The 27,053-nt window shown below is 40.7% G+C and overlaps 2 gene segments (V, D, J or C); both read right to left on the bottom strand.

Moving 5' to 3' along the window:
- Positions 1-7,535: 7,535 nt before the first annotated feature.
- Positions 7,536-9,421, bottom strand: LOC139648121 (Ig kappa-b4 chain C region-like). The segment is given in 3 exon segments: positions 7,536-8,147; positions 8,978-9,053; positions 9,365-9,421. Coding segments are annotated over 3 exon segments (462 nt in total).
- A 5,191-nt stretch (positions 9,422-14,612) lies between these two features.
- LOC139648120 (Ig kappa-b4 chain C region-like) lies at positions 14,613-17,645 on the bottom strand. The segment is given in 3 exon segments: positions 14,613-15,154; positions 15,990-16,053; positions 17,562-17,645. Coding segments are annotated over 3 exon segments (477 nt in total).
- Positions 17,646-27,053: the final 9,408 nt, after the last annotated feature.

Genomic DNA, 27,053 nt, shown 5'->3' with positions numbered 1-27,053 from the left:
GTCTTGACAGCTTTGAGTTTGAACGTGTGAACACCTCCAACTCGTTGCTTTAAGTTGTTCCAATGGTTATTCCCATATGACACGAATGCAGCATTATTGTCTGTCACTGAAGAATGAGTGAATATTAACCTTCCTCTCCTTACATTTTAGCCCAGTACCAAAGACACCCACTCAGTTCAAGCCCCGGAGGCCCAGTCTGGCTGCATCCATGACAACTACAACCAATCCTGAAACTAACGTGTGCTATGTGGAGATTTCCGTGAGACGTAATGATATAAACAGCCACACACGCAGGCCAGCTGTGTTGCTGTTTTTACCTCTTTTCTAAAGCTTGTTGTCAAACTCGGACCGAACAGTAGCTTTTATTTTTTTTAAACTAGCTTGTCTCCTCCCTCGCTATTTGAAAGCAGCACTCTCCCCCTCCCATCTCTGAAAAGAATTCTCGTAATGGCGGAATCGATGAAGCGAGCGAGTAAACTTGTTAAACTAGTAAACTTGCTACCTGCCTCTTCACTTGTCATTGTGGGACATGTGACCTTCAGCCGGAGAAAGATCTGTCAATGCGAGACTGGTAACCAGCGACACTTCTCCGTAGGTACGTTTAGCTTAGCTATAGCCTTTATGCACGGTTTGTCCTTAGGGGCTTCCGTAGCTCAGTAGGTTTGCTGTGGTTTTATTTACAAATGTGTTGCGGTTTCTGTCACCCTCTAGTGGTCGGAAAATCGCTTAGTGCAGCTTTAAAGTTGGTAGGGCAGCAGAAGACGTGTTACTGTATACAAATCTCGTTACTAACACAAGCTAGTTTGCAGCAAATTGTGGAATGTTTGTTTCACTTTTGTTTTCACACCAGGAGACTCTGTGGATTGAGGTGTCTGTCTGACTGACTGACTGCCTGACCTGAACTTGCCTCGTGTTCCCTTCGGCTGGGAAAAAACGAAATGCAAGAAATCTTGGGCTGGCCAAGTCAAAGAGGGATCCCCCACCTGGACGTTTAAGCGTGCAACAGGTGCTGGGACACAATAATAAAATGGACAATGAGATAAGAAAACAAATTAGACAAAGAGAAACATGATGTGGCAGAAAGATGCGACTTTGGCCAGCACCAACATCTACAGAAGCAGTGACAATGACAGTGAGAATAGGAAAGTTTGAGTTTGGATTTTAAAATTTCCAAAAAACTAGCTTCCTTAATTGCAAGTCCCTATCTCTGGAACCAACCCACCATTTTCTCAACCTGCGTCGAGGCCAACAAGTCTAATAGACGTTGAGTCACAACGTGACTTTATTTTGACCATTTGCCGACATGACAACATATATTCCAGTCCAATTCCAGTCCAAATGTGCCAACCAGTGTTGGAAGTGAAGTTCAAACGACTAAGCCTGTTCCTGAAGGCCACACTGCACACCTTGAAAGAAATTATAATTGAAAAAGAAATGACTGAGCCTGTCCCTGAACGTCACACTGCAAAAATCAAAGCAATCAGAACTGAAAAAACAAATGACTGGACCTGTTCCTGAACGCCACACTGCAAAATTTCCCAGTTTAGAGTGGAGACAAATTGAAAATTGAAAAAGAAACAACTGAGCCTGTTCCTGAAAACCACACTGCACAACTCAAAACAAAATGACTGAGCCTGTTCCTGAATGCCACACTGCAAAATCAATCAGTTTGGAGTGGAGAGCAATTGAAAATTCAAAAAGAAATGACTGAGCCTGTTCCTGAACACACACTGCACAACTCAAAGCAATTACAATTGCAATTAGAATTGGAAAAAGAAAGAACTGAGCCTGTTCCTGAACGCCACACTGCACACCTTGAAAGAAATTATAATTGAAAGAGAAATGACTGAGCTGTTCCTGAACGCCACACTTAAAAAAAAAAAACAGTTTGAAGTGCACCATTAACCAAGTATCACCAAGTATTTAGAATTTAAAATAAAATGACTGAGAATGTTCCTAAAGGCCACACTGCACAACTAACTAGTTGGAAGTGAAGATCAAATGGCTGAACCTGTTCCTGAACGCCACGCTGTAAAACTCAAAGAAATTTAAATTTCAAAAAGAAATTAGAATTTAAAAAGAAACAACTGAGCCTGTTCTTGAACACCCCACTGCAAAAATCTAAGCAATCAGAACTGAAAAACAAATGACTGAGCCTGAATGCCTGAACGCGGCGTGGAGACAAATTGAAATGAAAATTGAAAAAGAAATGACTGAGCCTGTTCTTGAACGCCACACTGCACACCTTGAAAGAAATTATAATTGAAAAAGAAATGACTGAGCCTGTTCCTGAATGCCACACTACAAAACTCAAAGAAATTAGAATTGAAAAAGAAACGACTGAGCCTGTTCCTGAACGCCACGCTGCAAAACTCAAAGGAATTAGAATTGAAAAAGAAAAGACTGAGCCTGCTCCTGAATGCCACATTGCAAAATTAACCAGTGTGAAGTGGAGAACAATTGAAAATTGAATGAGAAGCGGCTGAGGGTCACCATACTGTGCCAATCTCTCATTCACTGTCAATGGAGCAACCTACACAAAGCAGGCCTGAGAGGCTGCAATGTCTTAATGAAACACCAGAGGGCGCTGTTGTCTATGTTATCAACCTCTTTCCCTTTGGAATATTATAGTGAATGTGTATTTATCTCTATTTGTCTCTGTTGCTTTATTGGCATGATTAGACTTGGTTCACATTATCAAAGCAGAGTACAGCAGCATTTACATCAACTCTAATAACACTGACATAAATGGCAGCTTAAATGGAAGACTGTTCATATCAATCGAAGCCATTTATCCTTATAAGGTGAAATTGAACAAATATCATATGAAACAATTGAAACTATCAATAACAGATATTTCTTTTACCATGGACACGACAGGATAGAAAATTAAGAGAGGAATATCACCGAATTCAGCAATCACTTTTGTATCTTGGTGCACGGCATTACAAGTTTATGTTTCAGTTCTCTGATGTTCAGAAATATTGATTACACTGCCCTAGATCATAAGAATATGAATTTTATAAATAATTCAATAGGTTGAGGTTCTGAATGCTGAACCCCTGAAAAGTTTAGGTGTCACTTCAAGGTGTGAGGTAAAGTGAGGTAAAAAAAAAAAAAAGGTTATGTTTGTTACATTCTACGGTTGAGATACGATGCATTAGGAAAGTTGCACAATGCTTATTTTCCATTTACAAGTCAAACTTTTCAAGACTAATGTATGTAAAATGAATCAAAATGTATGTGTATTAGGTGTGTGTGTGTGTGTGTGTGTGTGTGTGTGTGTGTGTGTGTGTGTGTGTGTGCGTGTGATACACCACTTATCACCGCCACCATGTGAGCAAAATTACTCTGTCACACACTTATGACAGAGAGAGAGAGCGAGAGATGGGGGGACACTGATTTTGCCGTACGGATTGTCTGATATCTCCAATTTGAGATATCTTCACTTTAGTTTTGACTAGTCATAATTTAATTAAAGATATGTTCAATTTGCATTTTGACTAGTCATAACGTAATTAGAGATATCTTAAATTAGCATTTTGACTAGTCATAATGTAATTAGAGATATTGTAAATTAGCATTTAACTAGTCATTCATAAATGACAGATTCTGTAATGAGAACTAATGGAACTGCTACTACTATCCTGCTGCAGCAGCTGTAGCAGTGTTTTTGCATGCCACTAGTAGGACTAGTACGACCAGACTGTAGAGGGAAACCATGGCATCAGAAAATAAAGACAAGCCACTGGAAATACAGACAAGCACCAAGAACAAGGAAATATGTTGAAAGCAGGTGTGGCCATTTTACTGACATGGTTAAATATTAAATAATATTAAACTTTCAAACAAAAGGAGACCTTCAAATCCTATTGATACAACATATAGTAGGGAGGCGGTCCAGGTCAACAACATTATTAAGCAGAATTGGGATATTGTATATAGCGACAGTACTCTATAAGTGTTAACAGAGACTCCAAGGCTCAGCTTTAGACAGGACCCTACAGTAGCTGACAAGCTAGTGAGGAGTTACCTGCCAGCTTAAAGTTATGGGGATGTTAGAGGGCTGATAGACTAAAAAGACTCAAAGGGAGACTCACTGAATACACTCCCTACAAGCCACCACTTACCCAGGGCTTAATGAACAAACTGACTTTCCCCTGTTCTTTAGCCATCCTGCCTGTTGTAATTCTATCAGTAAATAGTCCCAAGCATTAAGCTGCCAATAATGAAGCCAATTAGACTTCTGTCTTTATTCCCATCGGGTGTGTGTTGCTATACTTAGAGTGTCACAGGATGATGTTCTCTCTTATATTGCAGGATGCAGATCTGATGAGATTTGTCTTCATGAATATATATGTGTATCTGTGTGAATGGAAGTCTGTTGATGATCATGTTATCTAGTGTGATTGCTTATATGATTATTTATAGTTGTTCATGATTGTCATACGTTGTCATAATGTATGCTATTTGAATATTGCAGATTATGAGATCTATCCTTCATACATTTGTATCATATCAACTCCTCCCAGAGGCCACTGGGAGTTCATGCATTGTAGGACAGGAGTCAAGACCTTATAATTAGGCCAGACTAACTTTGTTTGTATCATACTCTGATGAAGGCTGAAAGCTGATGTGTGTAAATGCTGCTGCTTTTAATGTTTTTAGTGTCCTTGCCCATCCAGTAAAGGCTTTTAACTATTCAGATCCACAGAAGTGCCTGGAACTGGATTTTTGTGCCACAGATAACACTGAGGTGCCTTTCAGAGACACTGACATGCTGGCAGCACAATGATGATGTCACAGATTTTCCTGCTGGGCACCGTGGGGCTCCTTGTTCAGGGTGAGACTCTCTTCTGAAAACTTTGTTTCAGGATGTAACCAGGTTTACCAGAATGATGTTCTGCTATGATGGAGAAACACTGAAACAACCAACATTTACCTTCTTCCATCTATTCTCCATGTTAAAGAAATTATACTCTTCTGTTGTGAAATTGATCATCTTTCTCCAAGTTGTATTTGTCTCAATAACCTTTCTCCTCTGTTTTGATATTTTTCCAGATTCATTAGCAGAAATCATTCTGACTCAGTCTCCTGAATCTCAGTCTGTTGAACCAGGACAGACTGTCTCTATCAGATGTAAAACCAGTTCAAGTGTTAATAATGAACTCCACTGGTACCTTCAGAAACCTGGAGAAGCTCCTAAACTCCTGATTTATTCTGCTACAAACCGTCAGTCTGGGATTTCAGATCGTTTTAGTGGGAGTGGATATGGGACTGACTTCACTCTGACCATCAGTGGAGTCCAGACTGAAGATACAGGAGTTTACTACTGTCAGCACGATTACAGCTGGCCGTTCACACAGTGATACAACGTCGTACAAAAACCTCCCTCAGCTGGAGAGGAACTGATCTGACTCAACAGCTGCACAGAAACTAAAATATTAGAGGTTTGATCAAAATGGCAGTTCATTGTAGTATACAATAATAACATTGTCATGATGAAAATATTTTATGTAATTCAATGACTTCATACTTTTTACTTTTTAATGATTCTATTATTGAAACTCACTGTTACAGTGAGTCTTACAGTTTCAGCATCATTGTAAATGAGGGCAACCTCAATGGTTATTTGAGTTTAAATAAAGGTTTGAATTACAAGGATTTAATTTCAGCTGTCATGAATTTGAATTTTTTCCTTGAGAATATGAGGTATTAATACTTAATTAGTGATTTTAGAAAAATATATTAACAATAACTTTCAGCTTTTTAACTGCCATATTAGTATAGTAGCTAAAACATACTGAATATATTTCAGTCAAATAAACTGAACAAACTCAAATCAAACAATTTGAACTCTTCAGATTAATAAGATTAATATTGATTTCAATATATGTAACTTAAGTCAGACTTCGTATGTCTTATGCAAACTGAACAAACTCAAACTCATTACGATTCTGCATTAATCACACAATCATCACTACAATTAATACACAAACAACAATTGAATGTACCATAAAATTCAATAATATCGATGTCAATATATCATATTTTTGTTCAATCATAGTGTGATCAGTCAAACAATTCTCTCAAGCTCAGATTTGAACAAATTCTATGTAAACTCTTTCTAGTGAGACTGAATGTAATTAATTTGAGGTTAAAGTAGAGATGTATTTTCTTTGCTGTGTTTCTGTGTGTCAATCCAGCTCTATTCATGTTTGACCTCCCCATGCTGACCTCCAACCTGCTGAAAGTCAACTTCCCAACCATTCAGCTGTTCCTTCTCCACCCTCTCAAACCAAGACTGGGAAGACTGGGAAGACTGGGAAGGCTGATTCAGTCCAAACACAAACACACACAAGACTTGTTGTGAATGATTCAGCCTAAAAAACTGAACAACATTCTTTCAATCATCATTTTTCCTTTAAATTTTTAAGGAAGTCCTCTAGCTTTTCCTATAGCTTTTACTCTCTTTACAGTCCCTTGCCACCACTTTTATTTGCCTCAGTGCTCGATCCCTTTGCAGAGACAGACCACACACATGTAAATATTTCCCGAGTCAAAACTGGAGATCACACTCATGTTATATCCCTCTATGCTGATGATATTCTGCTTTTTGTTTCCAAACCTGAAATTTCTCTTACTACTTTTGCAGAATTATTACAAAGATTCACCATATTTTGTGGATACAGTATAAACGTGACACAACCAGAAGCCTTACCAATATGACACTTTGATAATAAGGGATCATTGGGCGATTTTCCATTGGTTGTAATATTGGATTTGTTTTCGAGGTGTGACCACACAGAGAAACTTGCAAACAATAAATAAAAGCAATTCTGCTCCAGTCATGCAAACAGTGATAAAGATCTTTAAAAATGAAAATAGTATCCTTTCATCCTTACATCCACACCTAGCTCCTGCCTAGCTTTAGGATACCACTGGTAAACAGAGTCACTGTGTGGAAGTATAATTCAGTACGAGAGATTGGCAGTTTGGCAGGTTTATTCAATCCAACCAAGGAACTCAAAATGTGGATGATTATGCAGAGTTTTATAGTGTTGAATATTCATGATTATGTTAATACACAATATAATAAAGCTATTGGTCAAAAAGTATAAGGTCATACGAACAAGACTGAACAACCAATGATAACTATAGTTCTAACACTTTAAATAGATGCATAATAAGAGGTGAGCACCTTCTTCTAGAAGACAACAAGTTATTATTTCAGTGTTTTCTATGAGATTTGGGCATTTGCACATTCCAGGCTCACAGTTCTGTGAAAAACACACAAGATGTTAATTTAGAGTTTAAACTGATTCAGTATCCTTGTGTTTTAGGCACTTAAGGTGAAAATATGGGTCAAAGGTTACGTATTAAGTGAGCATATTGGAATGTTGCTTAGTATAGGTATTTTTCCATTTCGGATGTGTGACAATGCATTACATAAACCCATTATTTATTTCTCCAATCATCACCAATAATTATAAAATCCCATTGATTTTGCACTGAGCCAAGCTCAATCTCTGTGGTTTAACTGAACCACTGTTACCATTAAGGCAGGATTAGAGACATCTCTAATAATATCCATCGAAACACAACTGATTTGGTGAACAGGTTTTTATTGTCTTAGCATATCAAGATTATCAGCATTACTGCGAGCAAGAAAACATTACTATTTAAATATGTAATGAGTCTGGTAAGATGAAGAGGGAGAGAGAGAGAGAGAGAGAGAGAAAGAGAGACTACAGTGCTGAGTGCAGACGGAGAGCAGTAGCAGAGTAAAACCAGTAGCAGAAGTCCCAGTGAGTCAGGTCAGGACTGGGAACACTGGTCTCTCCTCAGTGTCTCCGAGAGCGGAGACTGGGAGCCCTGGGTGGCCTCACAGGTCACAGAGCCCACCTTCCCCCACTGGTCTGCAGGGAGCCTCAGGGTGCTGCTCCAGCTGTAGTGGCTGTCCTTCTCCAGCACCCCGGGGCTCCTGCTCTCCTCCCAGCTGCTGCTGCTGCTGCTGCCGTCCACCTTCCAGGCCAGCCTCCAGTCTGAGGGGAAGCCCTTGTTGGCCAGGCACATGAGCGTGGCCTTCCCCTGCTGCAGCTCCACGCTGGAGGGGGGCAGCACCGTCAGGGTGGGACGGACATCACCTAGGAGACACCAATCAGCTTAGAGGACAGGAAGGCTGCAGCTGTCAATCAATCACCAGGCGGTTTGAAACCTTTACTGTGTGAGAGTCGATTTTCCCCTTTAAGGAGTTTCTGTCAGATGGTTTTTATGCTCCACCAGTCATTCACTCGCACATTGTTTCACTTCACTTTAAGAACCCTCTCATGCATATCAGCATATATTTGCTACATTTTAAAAAATGTCCTCCCAATTTTCAATGTTCTCAAACTGTATTTTATTTAAAAAGTGAAAAATATGAAATAATTAGATTACCAATACATATTAAAACTTTCTATGATTTGGTTGAAATAATGGTCAAAATATAAATGTATAGTAACACATGGATTGTGTTGAAGAAAACTGTAAAAAAAAAAGCAGGGTTAGATTTAAAACAGCAATTAGAATTAGCAAACTGCCAAATAATGTTAAAGCAGGCTATATTTGAAAGCATGAGATTTGGCTACATTTTCAAATTTTCAGGTATATAGAAACGCTCATTACTTATTAATTTGACTTACATGTACGGTAAAACTGGGAAATTAAACAAGAACATGGCACACCATTTCAAAAATAGTAATTTTTTCTAAAACCTTTTCTAAAGCTCAAGCTGTTGACTTTTGACAGTCCTACAATGTGTAAAGAAAAGTGCAGTAAAGCAGCTGTAAGTTAGACTCCATGGTTAAGGAGAGAAACAGAGAAAAGAAAAGGAGACTATAAGTCACAAGATATTTATATCTACTTCTAAAATTATGACACAGGAATAAAAGCCTTAATAAATAATATGATATTGAAAATTTGTGCAGAAACTTACTTCCAACATCCAGTCTGGTTCCTCCACCAAAAGTCCACCACAGTGATACAAAGTCATTGAGCCGCCGTACAAAAACCTCTCACTCTAGAGAGACACGGCTCTCTCACTTTACCAGACAAAACTAAAACTACAATGCCTCAAGATGCAACATTAAACTAAGAGTTATGAATACATGCTTTCTCCTCTGGCCCAAGAACTTATATTAATTAGATTGGTCATTTGGATTACATTAATTAATGTGTTTTTTCACTGGTGAGAGAAAACTGTTTGTTTAAAAATTATATATTAACATGGAAAGTCAAATATTTTGCTCTAAAGTGCATTGCATATGCAAGAAATTAAAATGTAGCTAATGGTTTAATAAAAACATTAGATAGGTGAACTTACTTCCAACATCCAGTCTGGTTCCTCCACCAAAAGTGAACCACAGTGATACAAACTCATTGAGCCGTCGTACAAAAACCTCTCACTCTAGAGAGACACGGCTCTCTCACTTTGAACAAAACAAACTCACCAAAATTATTTTCAGTTCATACAACTTTAGCTAACTGATGTAATAACAAGCTAAACTATCATATTATACACCAAAGTTTCAACTTTAATCTTTTTTTATTTGTGTATTGTTAATTTTATCTTGTAGTGATATTGATTTCTCTAGCAGTAAACTAAAAGAAGACATGAGATATCCTTGAAGAAAACTTGTTTATAGACATCAAGCCAAATCTACATCAAATTTTCCGTGAATACATTGTTAATCAAGAGTTTGGTAACTTAACTGATCCATTTGGAAACAGCATCATCACAGTAATCCAAGTCCCTGTTGGAGTCAGTCAGAGCATTTCCATAGAGAGCCACTTTGCATCAGCAGCACCATGCTCCAGTGCTCTGGGAGAGTTTATAGTCCTGAGAGTTGAACACTGGATGACTGACAGCTGTCCTTCATGACAACAGAAGCCACAGAAATCCTCCTCATCAAAACATGACTTTGATCTCCATCCTCATCTGGACTCTCCTCTGCTGCTGCTTCACAGGTAAAGTCCAGAGAATCAAACTCCTCTCCTCTATGAACATCCCTCAGTCACACTGAACAGAGACTGAACTGATTGCTGCAGCTGGAAGCTACTGCAGGAACTGATACAGTTCACTGAGGACTCACACACACACACACACACACACACATGCACACACACACGCACACACACACACACACACACACACACACACAACTTGTTTGGTGAGAATTTATGATGTTGTTCATAGTGTCACTTCCAGTTTGCCTTCTGAACTTAAAACAGCCCACCTCCCACCTCAACAACCTGAAAGTTCCCCCAAATGAAGAGGACAGTTCCAGTGAAGAAGCCCAATCAGACCATTAAAAGCACAACAACATCTAGCAAAGTAAGCAGTCCTGATGCCGACCCCCAAACCACTGCTGAATGATCCAAACAGCTTATCCACGCTGGTCCTGGAATATCTGGACTGTCAGGATCCAAACAGATCAGGATGATCATTCAGTCAACTGGATCAGGAAGCCTTGTTTAGATAGAAGAAAGTCAAGAGAGTCTTTTTCTTCAAGGAAGGGAATAGTTGGGTGAACACATGTATCTATTGTACAGACACTGAGTCAGGCCAGAAGAGGGGAATGTGGTGTGAGACTGTAGAAGGAAACCTTGGCATCAGAAAATAAAGACAAGCCACTGGAAATACAGACAAGCACCAAGAACAAGGGAATATGTTGAAAGCAGGTGTGGGCATTTTACTGACATGGAATAATAATAAATAGTATTAAACTTTATTGAATAGCAAACTAACAATGACTCAAAATAATGTGGATGAACAATAAAAGGGATTTAATTAAAAACATAAAGGCTAAAACAAGAGGAATAAATGAACAATGCCCTGACACTTTATTAAGACAATTTATTAAGTTGATACATAACCTATTCAAACCCCATAGAATACATAACCTGGGTCAAAAAATAAGTATTTGAGCTGTGATTTGGATCATACAGGACGGTTTTGATGTTTGAAATCTGCTTGACCTTTCAGCAGTCATAATATTTCAATATAAAAAGGCAGCAGATATCCTTATACCTGTTGAGCCTCACTGTGGCCTGGTAGTTTGGATTTTGCTGTGGATCTAAAAACATCTCCTACATAGACAAATCCCAGCTCTTTTCTCCACCAGCAAGGAGTGTCAAAACCTCTAAATTGGTGCATTTGAGCAGCTCTTCAATGATGAACATCTCCCAGGCATCTTTTGGGGACACAGCAGTTGGTCCTACTGCAGGTCTGGGAAGCTCCTCAGGATGTTATGGGTTCTTGCTGTGCCTTCAGAGGGACGAAGCTCACTCTGATAAAACCCCTGTCCACTTGATCTATCAGACTGATTCTGACTTTCCTCTTCAGGAGTCTCATCAGAAGAGTCCTCTGTCTGTTTATCTAGGAGAGCTTGACTCCCAGGTGCATCCACAAACAGCTTGTCCCTGTCTCTCAGTCCAAGTCAGAAGCATCAGACATGTCAGAATCTGAATCAGGACCAGCAATAGGCTCCTAAGCCAGCATCTGTTGATCTGGTATCTGGTCCTCAGTCAGCATCTATGACACTTTCTGCTGTATATCTGGAACTATTGTGACCAGAAAAACAAAAGAAGGTACTTCATTTTAAATGCACATAAATCAACTGATGAATTAGTCGATATGTGACTATAACTGAGTAATATTCAATCTCTAGATAAATAAGGTTAAATGCACCGGTCAACATTATTAAATCTCTAAACTAGCTAATTATTATATTCAATTATACTAGTTAGGTCAACAGTACATCCACAACAGCTATCTTGCTCGTAGTTTTGTACAAATTTGTTTCTCACTATAGTAGGGGATATGTAAATATGATGTAACATAATCTACCATAAGACATCAGAAAAGTAGAATATAACTTACTTAAATTTGTTACATGAGCATTCTTGCAGAGTTGCAAAATTGTTATGTTACATGTCAAAAAAGTGTTGTCTGTGATGTTGTTCCTGACTGTAAAAACTGCAAAGATCAAAGATCCCTAACACATTCCATAGAGAATGTATGCGGGTAATTTGTGATAGAAATGCAAAAAGTATTATTACTCCAAAAGTAATAAAGATGAAAAGAAAAAGAAACATCCAGAACATCAAGAACAAGATATGTAATGATAAAATACATTGATTTAAAAGATACAGCAAAGAAACACCCAGCTTAGTCAACTTTACCCATGCAATGCATCAAATAAATTGTGTCAACATGTGTCTTAAATAATTTTTGACACATGTTATGGAAACTTGGACTAGTAGTGCAAAAGTAGTGCAAAAACTCTGCATGTACATGAAGATAATGTAAATAGTTAATGCTCCCAGTGAGGGGGAAACACCATGATATGCTCAGGACATCTACACTTCACTGACTCTCTCTCTCTCTCTCTCTCTCTCTCTATGTCTGTGTGTGTGTGTGTGTGTGTGTGTGTGTGTGTTTGCATATCTGTCCTGCCTCTCTGCTCTCCACCCGTTAAGAGGCCAGTGTTGATCAGTGGCTGTCCAGGCCTTTCAGAGACACTGACACGCCGGCAGCACAATGATGATGTCACAGATTCTCCTGCTGGGCACCCTGGGGCTCCTTGTTCAGGGTGAGACTCTCTTCTGAAAACTTTGTTTCAGGATGTAACCAGGTTTACCAGAATGATGTTCTGCTATGATGGAGAAACACTGAAACAACCAGCATTTACCTTCTTCCATCTATTCTCCATGTTAAAGAAATGATACTCTTCTGTTTTGAAATTGATCATCTTTCTCCAAGTTGTATTTGTCTCAATAATCCTTCTGTTTTGATATTTTTCAGATTCATTAGCAGAAATCATTCTGAGCCAGTCTCCTGAATCTCAGTCTGTTGAACCAGGACAGACTGTCTCTATCAAATGTAAAACCAGTTCAGGTGTTAGTAATGACCTCCAGTGGTACCTTCAGAAACCTGGAGAAGCTCCTAAACTCCTGATTTATAATGCTGCAACCCGTCAGTCTGGGATTTCAAATCGTTTTAGTGGGAGTCAATCTGGGACTGACTTCACTCTGACCATCAGTGGAGTCCAGACTGAAGATACAGGAGTTTACTACTGTCAGCAGGATTACAGCAGACCGTTCACACAGTGATACAACGTCGTACAAAAACCTCCCTCAGCTGGAGAGGAACTGATCTGACTCAACAGCTGCACAGAAACTAAAACATTAGATATTTGACTAAACATAGAATTCATAATAGCACACAATAATTACATTTTCATCATGAAAACTAATTTGTAATATAGTTTTAATGATTATATTGTTGAAACTTGGTTTGAAACAGGATTACTATTACAATAAGTCACACTTTACTCAAAGTCAAACACATTTTAAATATAGAATTTAAACTGTCATGAAGCAAGATATTTTAAAACAGATTATGAGACATTGAATTATATAAAATTATTTAATGTTTTCAAAATATATTATTTAATGCATAATGTTAATGAGATTTCAACAAGATACTGATTTCAATATAGGATTTTTAGTGAAATATGCTGAGTATCTTTTATTCCAAAAAACAATTTAATGCATTGTGTATTTCAATATTATTTAAATGTATCATATTTTAGGACAAACATACCGAGAGTCCTTTAGCAAAAAAATTCTCCCAACCTCAGAATTGAACAGATTCAATGTAAACTATTTTCAGTGAGTCTAAATGTAATTAATTTGACATTATTTATGAAGTAGAGATACATTTTCTTGGCTGTTTCAATGCATGTCAATCCATCTCTATTCATGTTTGACCTCCCAATGCTGACCTCCAATCTGCTGAAAGTCAACTTCCCAACCATTCAGCTGTTCCTTCTCCACCCTCTCAAACCAAGACTGGGAAGACTGGTTCAGTCCAAACACAAACACACACTTGACTTGTTGTGCTCCATTCAGCCTCAGGTCAGAAAACTGGACAACCCTCTGTCAGTGATAATGCTTCCTTTTAATTTTTAAAGACGTCTTCTAGCTTTTAATCGGAAAGGGGGACACATCAAGGGTATCTGTTGTCACCACTTTTATTTGTCTCAGTGCTTGAACCCTTTGCAGAGACAGAACACACACATGTATATATTTCAGGGGTCAAAACTGGAGGTCACACTCATGTTATATCCCTTTATGCTAACGATATCCTGCTTTTTATTTCTAATCCTGAAATTTCTTTTACTACTTTTGTAGATGTATTTCAAAGACTCAGCATATTTTATAGATAGGGTATAAACTTGACAAAATCATAAGCCTTCCAATAGAACACTTTGGTGATTAGGGATCATTGGGTTAACATTTGATTATCTATCTAGGCGTAACAATACAGAGAAATTTGAAAAAGAATAAATGAGAACAATTTTGCTCCAGTCATGCAACCAGTGATAAGAGATAAAAATGGAAATGGCCTCCTTTCATCCTTACATCCACAACTAGCTCCTACCTGTCTTTAGGATAACACTGGTAAACACAGTCACTGTCATGTTGCTGTCACAGAGTTAATGAATAATATAATACAAAATACACATGGACACATGGATACCATGTAAACACAGCTGATTTGGTGAATAGATCTTTATTGTCTTAACATATCAAGAATATTGGCATACTGCGAGCAAGAAAACATTACTATTTAAAGATGTAATGAGTCTGGAGACAGAAAGCGAGAGAGAGAGAGAGAGAGGGAGAGAGAGAGAGAGAGAGAGAGAGACTACAGTGCTGAGTGCAGACGGAGAGCAGTAGCAGAGTAAAACCAGTAGCAGAAGTCCCAGTGAGTCAGGTCAGGACTGGGAACACTGGTCTCTCCTCAGTGTCTCTGAGAGCGGAGACTGGGAGCCCTGGGTGGCCTCACAGGTCACAGAGCCCACCTTCCCCCACTGGTCTGCAGGGAGCCTCAGGGTGCTGCTCCAGCTGTAGTGGCCGTCCTTCTCCAGCACCCCGGGGCTCCTGCTCTCCTCCCAGCTGCTGCTGCTGCTGCTGCCGTCCACCTTCCAGGCCAGCCTCCAGCCTGAGGGGAAGCCCTTGTTGGCCAGGCACATGAGCGTGGCCTTCCCCTGCTGCAGCTCCACGCTGGAGGGGGGCAGCACCGTCAGGGTGGGACGGACATCACCTAGGAGACACCAATCAGCTTAGAGGACAGGAAGGCTGCAGCTGTCAATCAATCACCAGGCGGTTTGACACCTTTACTGTGTGAGAGTCGATTTTCCCCTTTAAGGAGTTTCTGTCAGATGGTTCTTATGCTCCACCAGTCACTCACTCACACATTGTTTCACTTCCCTTTAAGAACCCTCTCATGCATATCAGCATATATTTGCTACATTTTAAAAATTTCCTCTAAATTTTCAATTTTCTCTAACTGTATGTTATTTAAAAAGTGAAAAATATGAAAGAATTAGATTACCAATACATTTTAAATTTTTTCATGAAATAACCGCAAGCCAGTTGAAATAATGGTCAAAATATAAATAATAACAACACATGGATTGTGTTGAAGAAAACTGTAAAAAAGCAGGGTTAGATTTAAAACAGCAATTAGAATTAGCAAACTGTCAAAATAATGTTTAAGTATGCTATATTTGAAAGCATGAGATTTGGCTATATTTTCACATTTTCAGGTATATAGAAATGCTCATTACTTTAATTTGATTTACATTCATGGTGAAATTGGGAAATTAAAAAAGAACCTGGCAAACCATTTCAAAAATAGTATTTTTTTGTAAAAACCTTTTCTAAAGCTCAAGCTGTTGACTTTTGACAGTCCTACAATGTGTAAGGAAAAGTGCAGTAAAGCAGCTGTAAGTTAGACTCCATGGTTAAGGAGAGAAACAGAGAAAAGAAAAGGACACTATAAGTCACAAGATATTTATATCTACTTCTAAAATTCTGACACAGCAATTAAAGCCTTAATAAATAATATGATATTGAAAATTTGTTCAGAAACTTACTTCCAACATCCAGTCTGGTTCCTCCACCAAAAGTCACCCACAGTGATACAAACTCATTGAGTGGCTGTACAAAAACCTCTCACTCTAGAGAGACACGGCTCTCTCACTTTGAACAAAACAAACTCACCAAAATTATTTTCACTTCATAAAACTTTAGCTAACTGATATAATAACAAGCTAAACTATCATATTATGCACCAAAGTTCCAACTTTAATATTTTTTTATTTGTCTATTGTTAATTTTTTCTTGTAGTGATATTGATTTATCTAGCAGTAAACTGAAACAAGACATGAGATATCCTTGAAGAAAACTTGTTTATAGACATCGAGCCAAATCTACATCAAATTTTGTGTGAATACATTGTTAATCAAGAGTTTGGTAACTTGATTGATCCATTTAGAAACAGCATCATCACAGTAATCCAAGTCCCTGTTGGAGTCAGTCAGTGCATTTCCATAGAGAGCCACTTTGCATCAGCAGCACCATGCTCCAGTGCTCTGGGAGAGTTTATAGTCCTGAGAGTTGAACACTGGATGACTGACAGCTGTCCTTCATGACAACAGAAGCCACAGAAATCCTCCTCATCAAAACATGACTTTGATCTCCATCCTCATCTGGACTCTCCTCTGCTGCTGCTTCACAGGTAAAGTCCAGAGAATCAAACTCCTCTCCTCTATGAACATCCGTCCCTCTGAAATGAAGCGGAGAAAACCATGACGGTGGTTTATGTTTCTGTCTCTGTATCCTCAGAGTCCAGAGGCCAGAGCACAGTGACTCAGCCTGGAGCAGTGAGCTCTGCTCCGGGAGGCTCGGTCACCATCAGATGTCGAACCAGTCCCAAGGTTTATTTTGGGGGCACCTACCACGAATTAGCCTGGTACCAACAGAGAGATGGAGAAACTCCTAAACTGCTCATTTACTATGCTAGTTATCGAGCATCAGGGATTCCAGATCGTTTTACAGGCAGTGGATCAGGGACTGACTTCACTCTGACCATCAGTGGAGTCCAGGCTGAAGATGCAGCAGTTTACTACTGTCAGAGTTTCCATATTATCAACAGTCAGTATGTGTTCATACAGTGGTAAAGCGTCGTACAAAAACCTCCCTCAGTCACACTGAACAGAGACTGAACTGACTGCTGCAGCTAGAAGCTACTGCAGGAACTGATACAGTTCACTCAGGATACACACACACACACACACACACACACACACACACACACACACACACACTGTGTACACATACACACAAACAGACACATACACATGACTTGTTTGGTGAGAATTTATGATATTGTTCATAATGTCACTACCAGTTTGCCCTCTGAACTTAAAACAGCCCACCTTCCCCCTCAACAACCTGAAAGTTCCCCCAAATGAAGAGGACAGTTCCAGTGAAGAAGCCCAATCAGACCATTAAAAGCACAACAACCTCTAGCAAAGTAAGCTGTCCTGATGCCGACCCCCAGACCACTGCTGAGTGAGAGTCTTTTTCTTGAAGGAAAGGAATAATTGGGTGCACACATGTATGTCAGATTTAGCATTGAGGTGGCTTAAATCCTATTTATCTACCTTCTCTGTCCCAATTGGCAAGTCATCGTCGACCACAGCAGACATCACCTGTGGGGTTCCACAGGGCTCAATCCTTGGCCCCATCCTCTTCTCCCTCTACATGATTCCACTTGGGCATAACGTTTCTTTTCACAGCTATGCTGACGACACAGTTATATCTACCCTTAAGACATAATGATCCCAATTGCTTTAATACTCTCTGAAACTGTCTCAAGGATATTAAGTGTTGGATGTCCCAAAACTTTCTTCAGTGAAATGAAATCAAAACTGAAATAGTCTTATTCGGGCAGCCAAACTCAAGAAATCTTATTTTACATGATCCAGGTGACTTATCATCTAATATAAAGCCAGGAGCCAGAAACTTAGGAGTGATTTTTGACAGTGATCTGACTTTTGAGGGGCAGGTAAAGAGAGTCATGCAGTCCTGCTTCCTTCAACTGAGAAATATATCAAAAATCAAGTCATTTTTATCTCACACTGATTTAGAGGAAGTAATTCATGCTTTTATTTCATTTCGCCTAGACTATTGCAACTCTCTGTATGCCTGCCTCAGTCAAAAATCACTCTCACGTCTCCAGCTTGTTCAAAATGCCGCAGCTAGGATTTTAACTGGCACCAAACTTGAGACCATATTACCCCAATCTTAGCGCATCTGCACTGGTTACCAGTTAGATTTAGAAGTGATTCTAAGATTTTACTGGTTACATTTAAAGCACGGCAAGGTCTAGCCCCTAGCTATATTGCTGACCTGTTAACCTTTCATGAGCCGGTACGCAGCCTTCGATCCTCGGGCAAGGCCCTTTTGGCTGTTCCACAGTCTAGGCTCAAGACTAAAGGTGACTACGCTTTCTCTATTAGGGTGCCTAGACTTTAGAATGACCTGCCTGAGGAAGTTAGGCTAGCTAAATCAGTTTCATCTTTTAAAGCCCTCACACACACACTGACACAATGTACACACAGTAACGCAGTGTAACACAGTGTAACACAGTGTAACACACTGCAACACACACTGACACACTGTACACACAGTAACGCAGTGTAACACACTGTAACACACTGTAACACACACTGAAACACTGTACACACAGTAACGCAGTGTAACAAAGTGTAACACACTGCAACACACACTGACAAACTGTACTCAGTAACAGAGTGTTACACACTGTAACACACACTGACACACTGTACACGCAGTAACACAGTTTAACACACTGTAACACACACTGGCACACACTGACACACTGTACCAACAGTAACGCAGTGTAACACATTGTAACGCATTCTGCACACACAGCAATACACAGTAACGCAGTGTAACACACTGTAACACACACTGACACACTGTACACACAGTAACGCAGTGTAACACAGTGTAACACACTGCAACACACACTGACACACTGTACACACAGTAATGCAGTGTAACACAGTGTAACACACTGCAACACACACTGACACTATACACACAGTAACGCAGTGTAACACACTGTAACACACACTGAAACACTGTACACACAGTAACGCAGTGTAACAAAGTGTAACACACACTGACACAATGTACACCCAGTAACAGTTTTAACACACTGCAACACACACTGACAAACTGTACTCAGTAATAGAGTGTAACACACTGTAACACACACTGACACACTGTACACGCAGTAACACAGTTTAACACACTGTAACACACACTGGCACACACTGACACACTGTACCAACAGTAACGCAGTGTAACACATTGTAACGCATTCTGCACACACAGCAACACACTGTAACACACTGCAACACACACTGACACACTGTACACAGTAACGCAGTGTAACACACTGTAACACACACTGACACACTGTACACACAGTAACGCAGTGTAACACAGTGTAACACACTGCAACACACACTGACACACTGTACACACAGTAACGCAGTGTAACACACTGCAACACACACTGACACTATACACACAGTAACGCAGTGTAACACACTGTAACACACACTGAAACACTGTACACACAGTAACGCAGTGTAACAAAGTGTAACACACACTGACACAATGTACACCCAGTAACAGTTTTTACACACTGTAACACACACTGGCACACACTGACACACTGTACACAGTGACACAGTGTAACACACTGTAACACGCATTGACACACTGCACACAGTAACGCAGTGTAACAGTGTATCACACTGTAACACACACTGACACACTGCACACAGTAACGCAGTGTAACAGTGTATCACACTGTAACACACACTGACACACTGTACACACAGTAACTTAGTGTAACACAGTGTAACACACTGCAACACACACTGTACACACAGTAACGCAGTTTAACACACAGTAACACACTGACACACACTGACACACTGTACCAACAGTAACGCAGTGTAACACATTGTAACGCATTCTGCACACACAGCAACACACTGTAACACACTGCAACACACACTGACACACTGTACACAGTAACGCAGTGTAACACACTGTAACACACACTGACACACTGTACACACAGTAACACAGTGTAACACACTGCAACACACACTGACACACTGTACACACAGTAATGCAGCGTAACACAGTGTAACACACTGTAACACACACTGAAACACTGTACACACAGTAACGCAGTGTAACAAAGTGTAAAACACACTGACACAATGTACACCCAGTAACAGTTTTTACACACTGTAACACACACTGGCACAAACTGACACACTGTACACAGTGACACAGTGTAACAGTGTATCACACTGTAACACACACTGACACACTGCACACAGTAACACAGTGTAACAGTGTATCACACTGTAACACACACTGACACACTGTACACACAGTAACGCAGTGTAACACAGTGTAACACACTGCAACACACATTGTACACACAGTAACGCAGTTTAACACACAGTAACACACTGACACACACTGACACACACTGACACACTGTACAAACAGTAACGCAGTGTAACACATTGTAACGCATTCTGCACACAGCAACACACTGTAACACACTGCAACACACACTGACACACTGTACACAGTAACGCAGTGTAACACACTGTAACACACACTGTACACAGCAACACAGTGTAACACACTGTAACACACACTGAAACACTGTACACACAGTAACGCAGTGTAACAAAGTGTAACACACACTGACACAATGTACACCCAGTAACAGTTTTTACACACTGTAACACACACTGGCACACACTGACACACTGTACACAGTGACACAGTGTAACAGTGTATCACACTGTAACACACACTGACACACTGCACACAGTAACGCAGTGTAACAGTGTATCACACTGTAACACACACTGAAACACTGTACACACAGTAACGCAGTGTAACACAGTGTAACACACTGCAACACACACTGTACACACAGTAACGCAGTAACGCAGTAACAGTGTATCACACTGTAACACACACTGACACACTGCACACAGTAACACAGTGTAACAGTGTATCACACTGTAACACACACTGACACACTGTACACACAGTAACGCAGTGTAACACAGTGTAACACACTGCAACACACACTGTACACACAGTAACGCAGTTTAACACACAGTAACACACTGACACACACTGACACACACTGACACACTGTACAAACAGTAACGCAGTGTAACACATTGTAACGCATTCTGCACACAGCAACACACTGTAACACACTGCAACACACACTGACACACTGTACACAGTAACGCAGTGTAACACACTGTAACACACACTGTACACAGCAACACAGTGTAACACACTGTAACACACACTGAAACACTGTACACACAGTAACGCAGTGTAACAAAGTGTAACACACACTGACACAATGTACACCCAGTAACAGTTTTTACACACTGTAACACACACTGGCACACACTGACACACTGTACACAGTGACACAGTGTAACAGTGTATCACACTGTAACACACACTGACACACTGCACACAGTAACGCAGTGTAACAGTGTATCACACTGTAACACACACTGAAACACTGTACACACAGTAACGCAGTGTAACACAGTGTAACACACTGCAACACACACTGTACACACAGTAACGCAGTTTAACACACAGTAACACACTGACACACACTGAAACACACTGACACACTGTACAAACAGTAACGCAGTGTAACACATTGTAACGCATTCTGCACACAGCAACACACTGTAACACACTGCAACACACACTGACACACTGTACACAGTAACGCAGTGTAACACACTGCAACACACACTGACACACTGTACACAGTAACACAGTGTAACACACTGTAACACACACTGACACACTGAACACACAGTAACACATTGTAACACGGTGTAACACACTGCAACACACACTGACACACTACACACAGTAACGCAGTGTAACAAAGTGTAACACTGTAACACACACTGTACACACTGTACACAGTAACACAGTGTAACACACTGCAACATACACTGTACACACAGTGACGCAGTTTAACACAGTAACACACACCGACACAGACTGACACACTGTACAGACAGTAACGCAGTGTAACACATTGTAACGCATGCTGCACACACAGCAACACACAGTAACACACCGTAACACACTGTAACACATACTGACAAACTATACACACAGTAACACAGTGTAACACACTGTAACACACTGCAACACACACTGACACAATTTACACACAGTAACGCAGTGTAACACGGTGTAACACACTGCAACACACACTGACACACTGTACACACAGTAACGCAGTATAACACGGGGTAACACTGCAACACACACTGACACACTGTACACAGTAACGCAGTGTAACAGACTAACAGTGTAACACACTGTAACAAAGGGTAACGCAGTGTAACACATGTAACACACTGTAACACACACTGACACACTGTACACACAGTAACGCAGTGTAACACACTGCAACACTCACTGACACACTGTACACACAGTAACGCAGTGTAACACACTGCAACACACACTGACACACTGTACACACAGTAACGCAGTGTAACACACTGTAACACACACTGACACACTGTACACACAGTAACGCTGTATAACACAGGGTAACACTGCAACACACACTGACACACTGTACACAGTAACGCAGTGTAACAGACTGTAACACAGTGTAACACACTGTAACACAGGGTAACGCAGTGTAACACATGTAACACACTGCAACACACACTGCCACACTGTACATACAGTAACACAGTGTAACACGGTGTAACACACTGTAACAGACACTGACACAGTGTACACACAGTAAGGCAGTGTAACACACTGTAACACACTGCAACACACACTGACACAATTTACACACAGTAACGCAGTGTAACACGGTGTAACACACTGCAACACACACTGACACACTGTACACACAGTAACGCAGTATAACACGGGGTAACACTGCAACACACACTGACACACTGTACACAGTAACGCAGTGTAACAGACTAACACAGTGTAACACACTGTAACAAAGGGTAACGCAGTGTAACACATGTAACACACTGTAACACACACTGACACACTGTACACACAGTAACGCAGTGTAACACACTGCAACACACACTGACACACTGTACACAGAGTAACGCAGTGTAACACACTGCAACACACACTGACACACTGTACACACAGTAACGCAGTGTAACACACTGTAACACACACTGACACACTGTACACACAGTAACGCCGTATAACACAGGGTAACACTGCAACACACACTGACACACTGTACACAGTAACGCAGTGTAACAGACTGTAACACAGTGTAACACACTGTAACACAGGGTAACGCAGTGTGACACATGTAACACACTGCAACACACACTGACACACTGTAGACACAGTAACGCAGTGAAACAAAGTGTAAGACATTGCAACACACACTGCCACACTGTACATACAGTAACACAGTGTAACACGGTGTAACACACTGTAACAGACACTGACACAGTGTACACACAGTAAGGCAGTGTACCACACGGTAACACACACTGAAACACTGTACACACAGTAACACAGTGTAATAAAGTGTAACACATTGCACCACACACTGCCACACTGTACACAGTAACGCAGTGTAACACACTGTGACACACACTTACACACTGTACACACGGTAACGCAGTGTAATAAAGTGTAACACATTGCACGACACACTGCCAAACTGTACCCAGTAATGCAGTGTAACACACTGTAACACACACTGACACACACTGACACACTGTACACACAGTAACGCAGTGTAACATACTGCAACACACACTGACACACTGTACACAGTTACGCAGTATAACACATTGTAACACAGGGTAACGTAGTGTAACATTGTAACACACACTGACAAGCTGTACACACAGTAACGCAGTGTAACACACTGTAACACACACTGAGTTAGTGTAACACAGTGTAACACACACTGACACACTGTACCCACAGTAACACAGTGTAACACACTGTAACACACACTGACACACTGTACACACAGTAACGCAGTGTAACACACTGCAACACACACTGACACACTGTACACACAGTAACGCAGTGTAACACACTGAAACACACACTGACACACTGTAAACACAGTAACGCAGTATAATACACTGTAACACAGGGTAAAGCAGTGTAACAGTGTAACACACTGTAACACACACTCAAACACTGTACACACAGTAATGCAGTGTAACGCAGTGTAACACACTGCAACACACACTGACACACTGTACACAGTAACGCAGTGTAACACAGTGTAACACACTGCAACACACACTGACACACTGTACACAGTAACGCAGTGTAACACAGTGTAACACACACTGACACACCGTACACACAGTAACACAGTGTAATACACTGTAACACACTGACACACACTGTACACACAGTAACGCAGTGTAACGCAGTGTAACACACTGCAACACACACTGACACACTGTACACACAGTAACGCAGTGTAACACACTGTAATACACACTGACACACTGAACACACAGTAACAGTGTAACACGGTGTAACACACTGCAACACACACTGACACACTGTACACACAGTAACGCAGTGTAACACACTGTACACACAGTAACGCAGTGTAACACACTGTAATACACACTGAAACACTGTACACACAGCAACGCAGTGTAATAAAGTGTAACACATTGCAACACACACTGACACACTGTACACAATAATGCAGTGTACACACTGTAACACAGGGTAAAGCAGTGTAACAGTGTAACACACTGTAACACACACTCAAACACTGTACACACAGTAATGCAGTGTAACGCAGTGTAACAGTGTAACACACTTCAACACACACTGACACACTGTATACAGTAACGCAGTGTAACACAGTGTAACACACTGCAACACACACTGACACACTGTACACAGTAACGCAGTGTAACACAGTGTAACACACACTGACACACCGTACACACAGTAACACAGTGTAATACACTGTAACACACTGACACACACTGTACACACAGTAACGCAGTGTAACGCAGTGTAACACACTGCAACACACACTGACACACTGTACACACAGTAACGCAGTGTAACACACTGTAACACACACTGAAACACTGAACACACAGTAACACAGTGTAACATGGTGTAACACACTGCAACACACACTGACACACTGTACACACAGTAACGCAGTGTAACACACTGTACACACAGTAACGCAGTGTAACACACTGTAATACACACTGAAACACTGTACACACAGCAACGCAGTGTAATAAAGTGTAACACATTGCAACACACACTGACACACTGTACACAATAATGCAGTGTACACACTGTAACACACACTGACACACTGTACACACAGTAACACAGTGTAACACACTGTAACGCACACTGACACACACTGACACACTGTAACACAGTGTAACACACTGTAACACACACTGACACACACTGACACACTGTACACAAAGTAACGCAGTGTAACATACTGCAACACACACTGACACACACTGACACACTGTACACAAAGTAATGCAGTGTAACAGATTATAACACAGGGTAACGCAGTGTAACACACTGTAACACAGTGTAACAAACACTGACACACTGTACACACAGTAACACAGTGTAACGCAGTGTAACACACTGACACACTGTACACACGGTAACGCAGTGTAACAGTGTAACACACACTGACACACTGTATACACAGTAACACAGTGTAACACACTGTAACACACACTGACACACTGTACACACAGTAACACAGTGTAACACGGTGTAACACACTGCAACACACACTGACACTGTACACACAGTAACGCAGTGTAACACACTGTAACACGGTAATACAGTGTAACACACTGTAACACACTGTAACACACACTGACACACTGTACACACAGTAACGCAGTGTAACAGTGTAACACACTGCAACACACACTGACACACTGTACACACAGTAACACAGTGTAACACGGTGTAACACACTGCAGTGTAACACACTGTAACACAGGGTAATACAGTGTAACACACTGTAACACACTGTAACACACTGTAACACACACTGACACACTGTACACACAGTAACGCAGTGTAACAGTGTAACACACTGCAACACACACTGACACACTGTACACACGGTAACACAGTGTAAAACGGTGTAACACACTGCAACACACACTGACACACTGTACACACAGTAACGCAGTGTAACACACTGTAACACACACTGACACACTGTACACACAGTAACGCAGTGTAACACAGTGTAACACACTGCAACACACACTGACACACTGTACACACAGTAATGCAGTGTAACACTGTAACACACACTGACACACTGTACACACAGTAACGCAGTGTAACACAGTGTAACACACTGCAACACACACTGACATACTGTACACACAGTAACGCAGTGTAACACACTGTAACACACACTGAGACACTGTACACACTCTAACACAGTGTAACACACTGTAACAGACATTGACACACTGTACACACAGTAACGCAGTGTAACACACTGCAACACACACTGACACACTGTACACACAATAACGCAGTGTAACACACTGTAACACACATTGACACACTGTACACACAGTAACACAGTGTAACACTGTAACACACACTGACACACTGTACACACAGTAACGCAGTGTAACACAGTGTAACACACTGCAACACACACTGACACACTGTACACACAGTAACGCAGTGTAACACACTGTAACACACACTGATACACTGTACACACAGTAACACAGTGTAACACACTGTAACACACATTGACACACTGTACACACAGTAACGCAGTGAAACAAAGTGTAAGACATTGCAACACACACTGACACACACTGACACACTGTACACACAGTAACGCAGTGTAACACATTGTAACACACACTGACACATTGTACATACAGTAACACAGTGTAACACACTGTAACACACACTGACACACACTGTAC

The sequence above is a fragment of the Centroberyx affinis genome, unplaced genomic scaffold (genome assembly GCF_046629955.1).
Source record: "Centroberyx affinis isolate AG114_WGS23_722 - 3 ecotype Tasmania unplaced genomic scaffold, CSIRO-AGI_Caff_v1 ptg001162l_1, whole genome shotgun sequence".
Taxonomy (NCBI): Eukaryota; Metazoa; Chordata; class Actinopteri; order Beryciformes; family Berycidae; genus Centroberyx; species Centroberyx affinis.
This window is presented reverse-complemented; position numbering and strand designations above follow the sequence as displayed.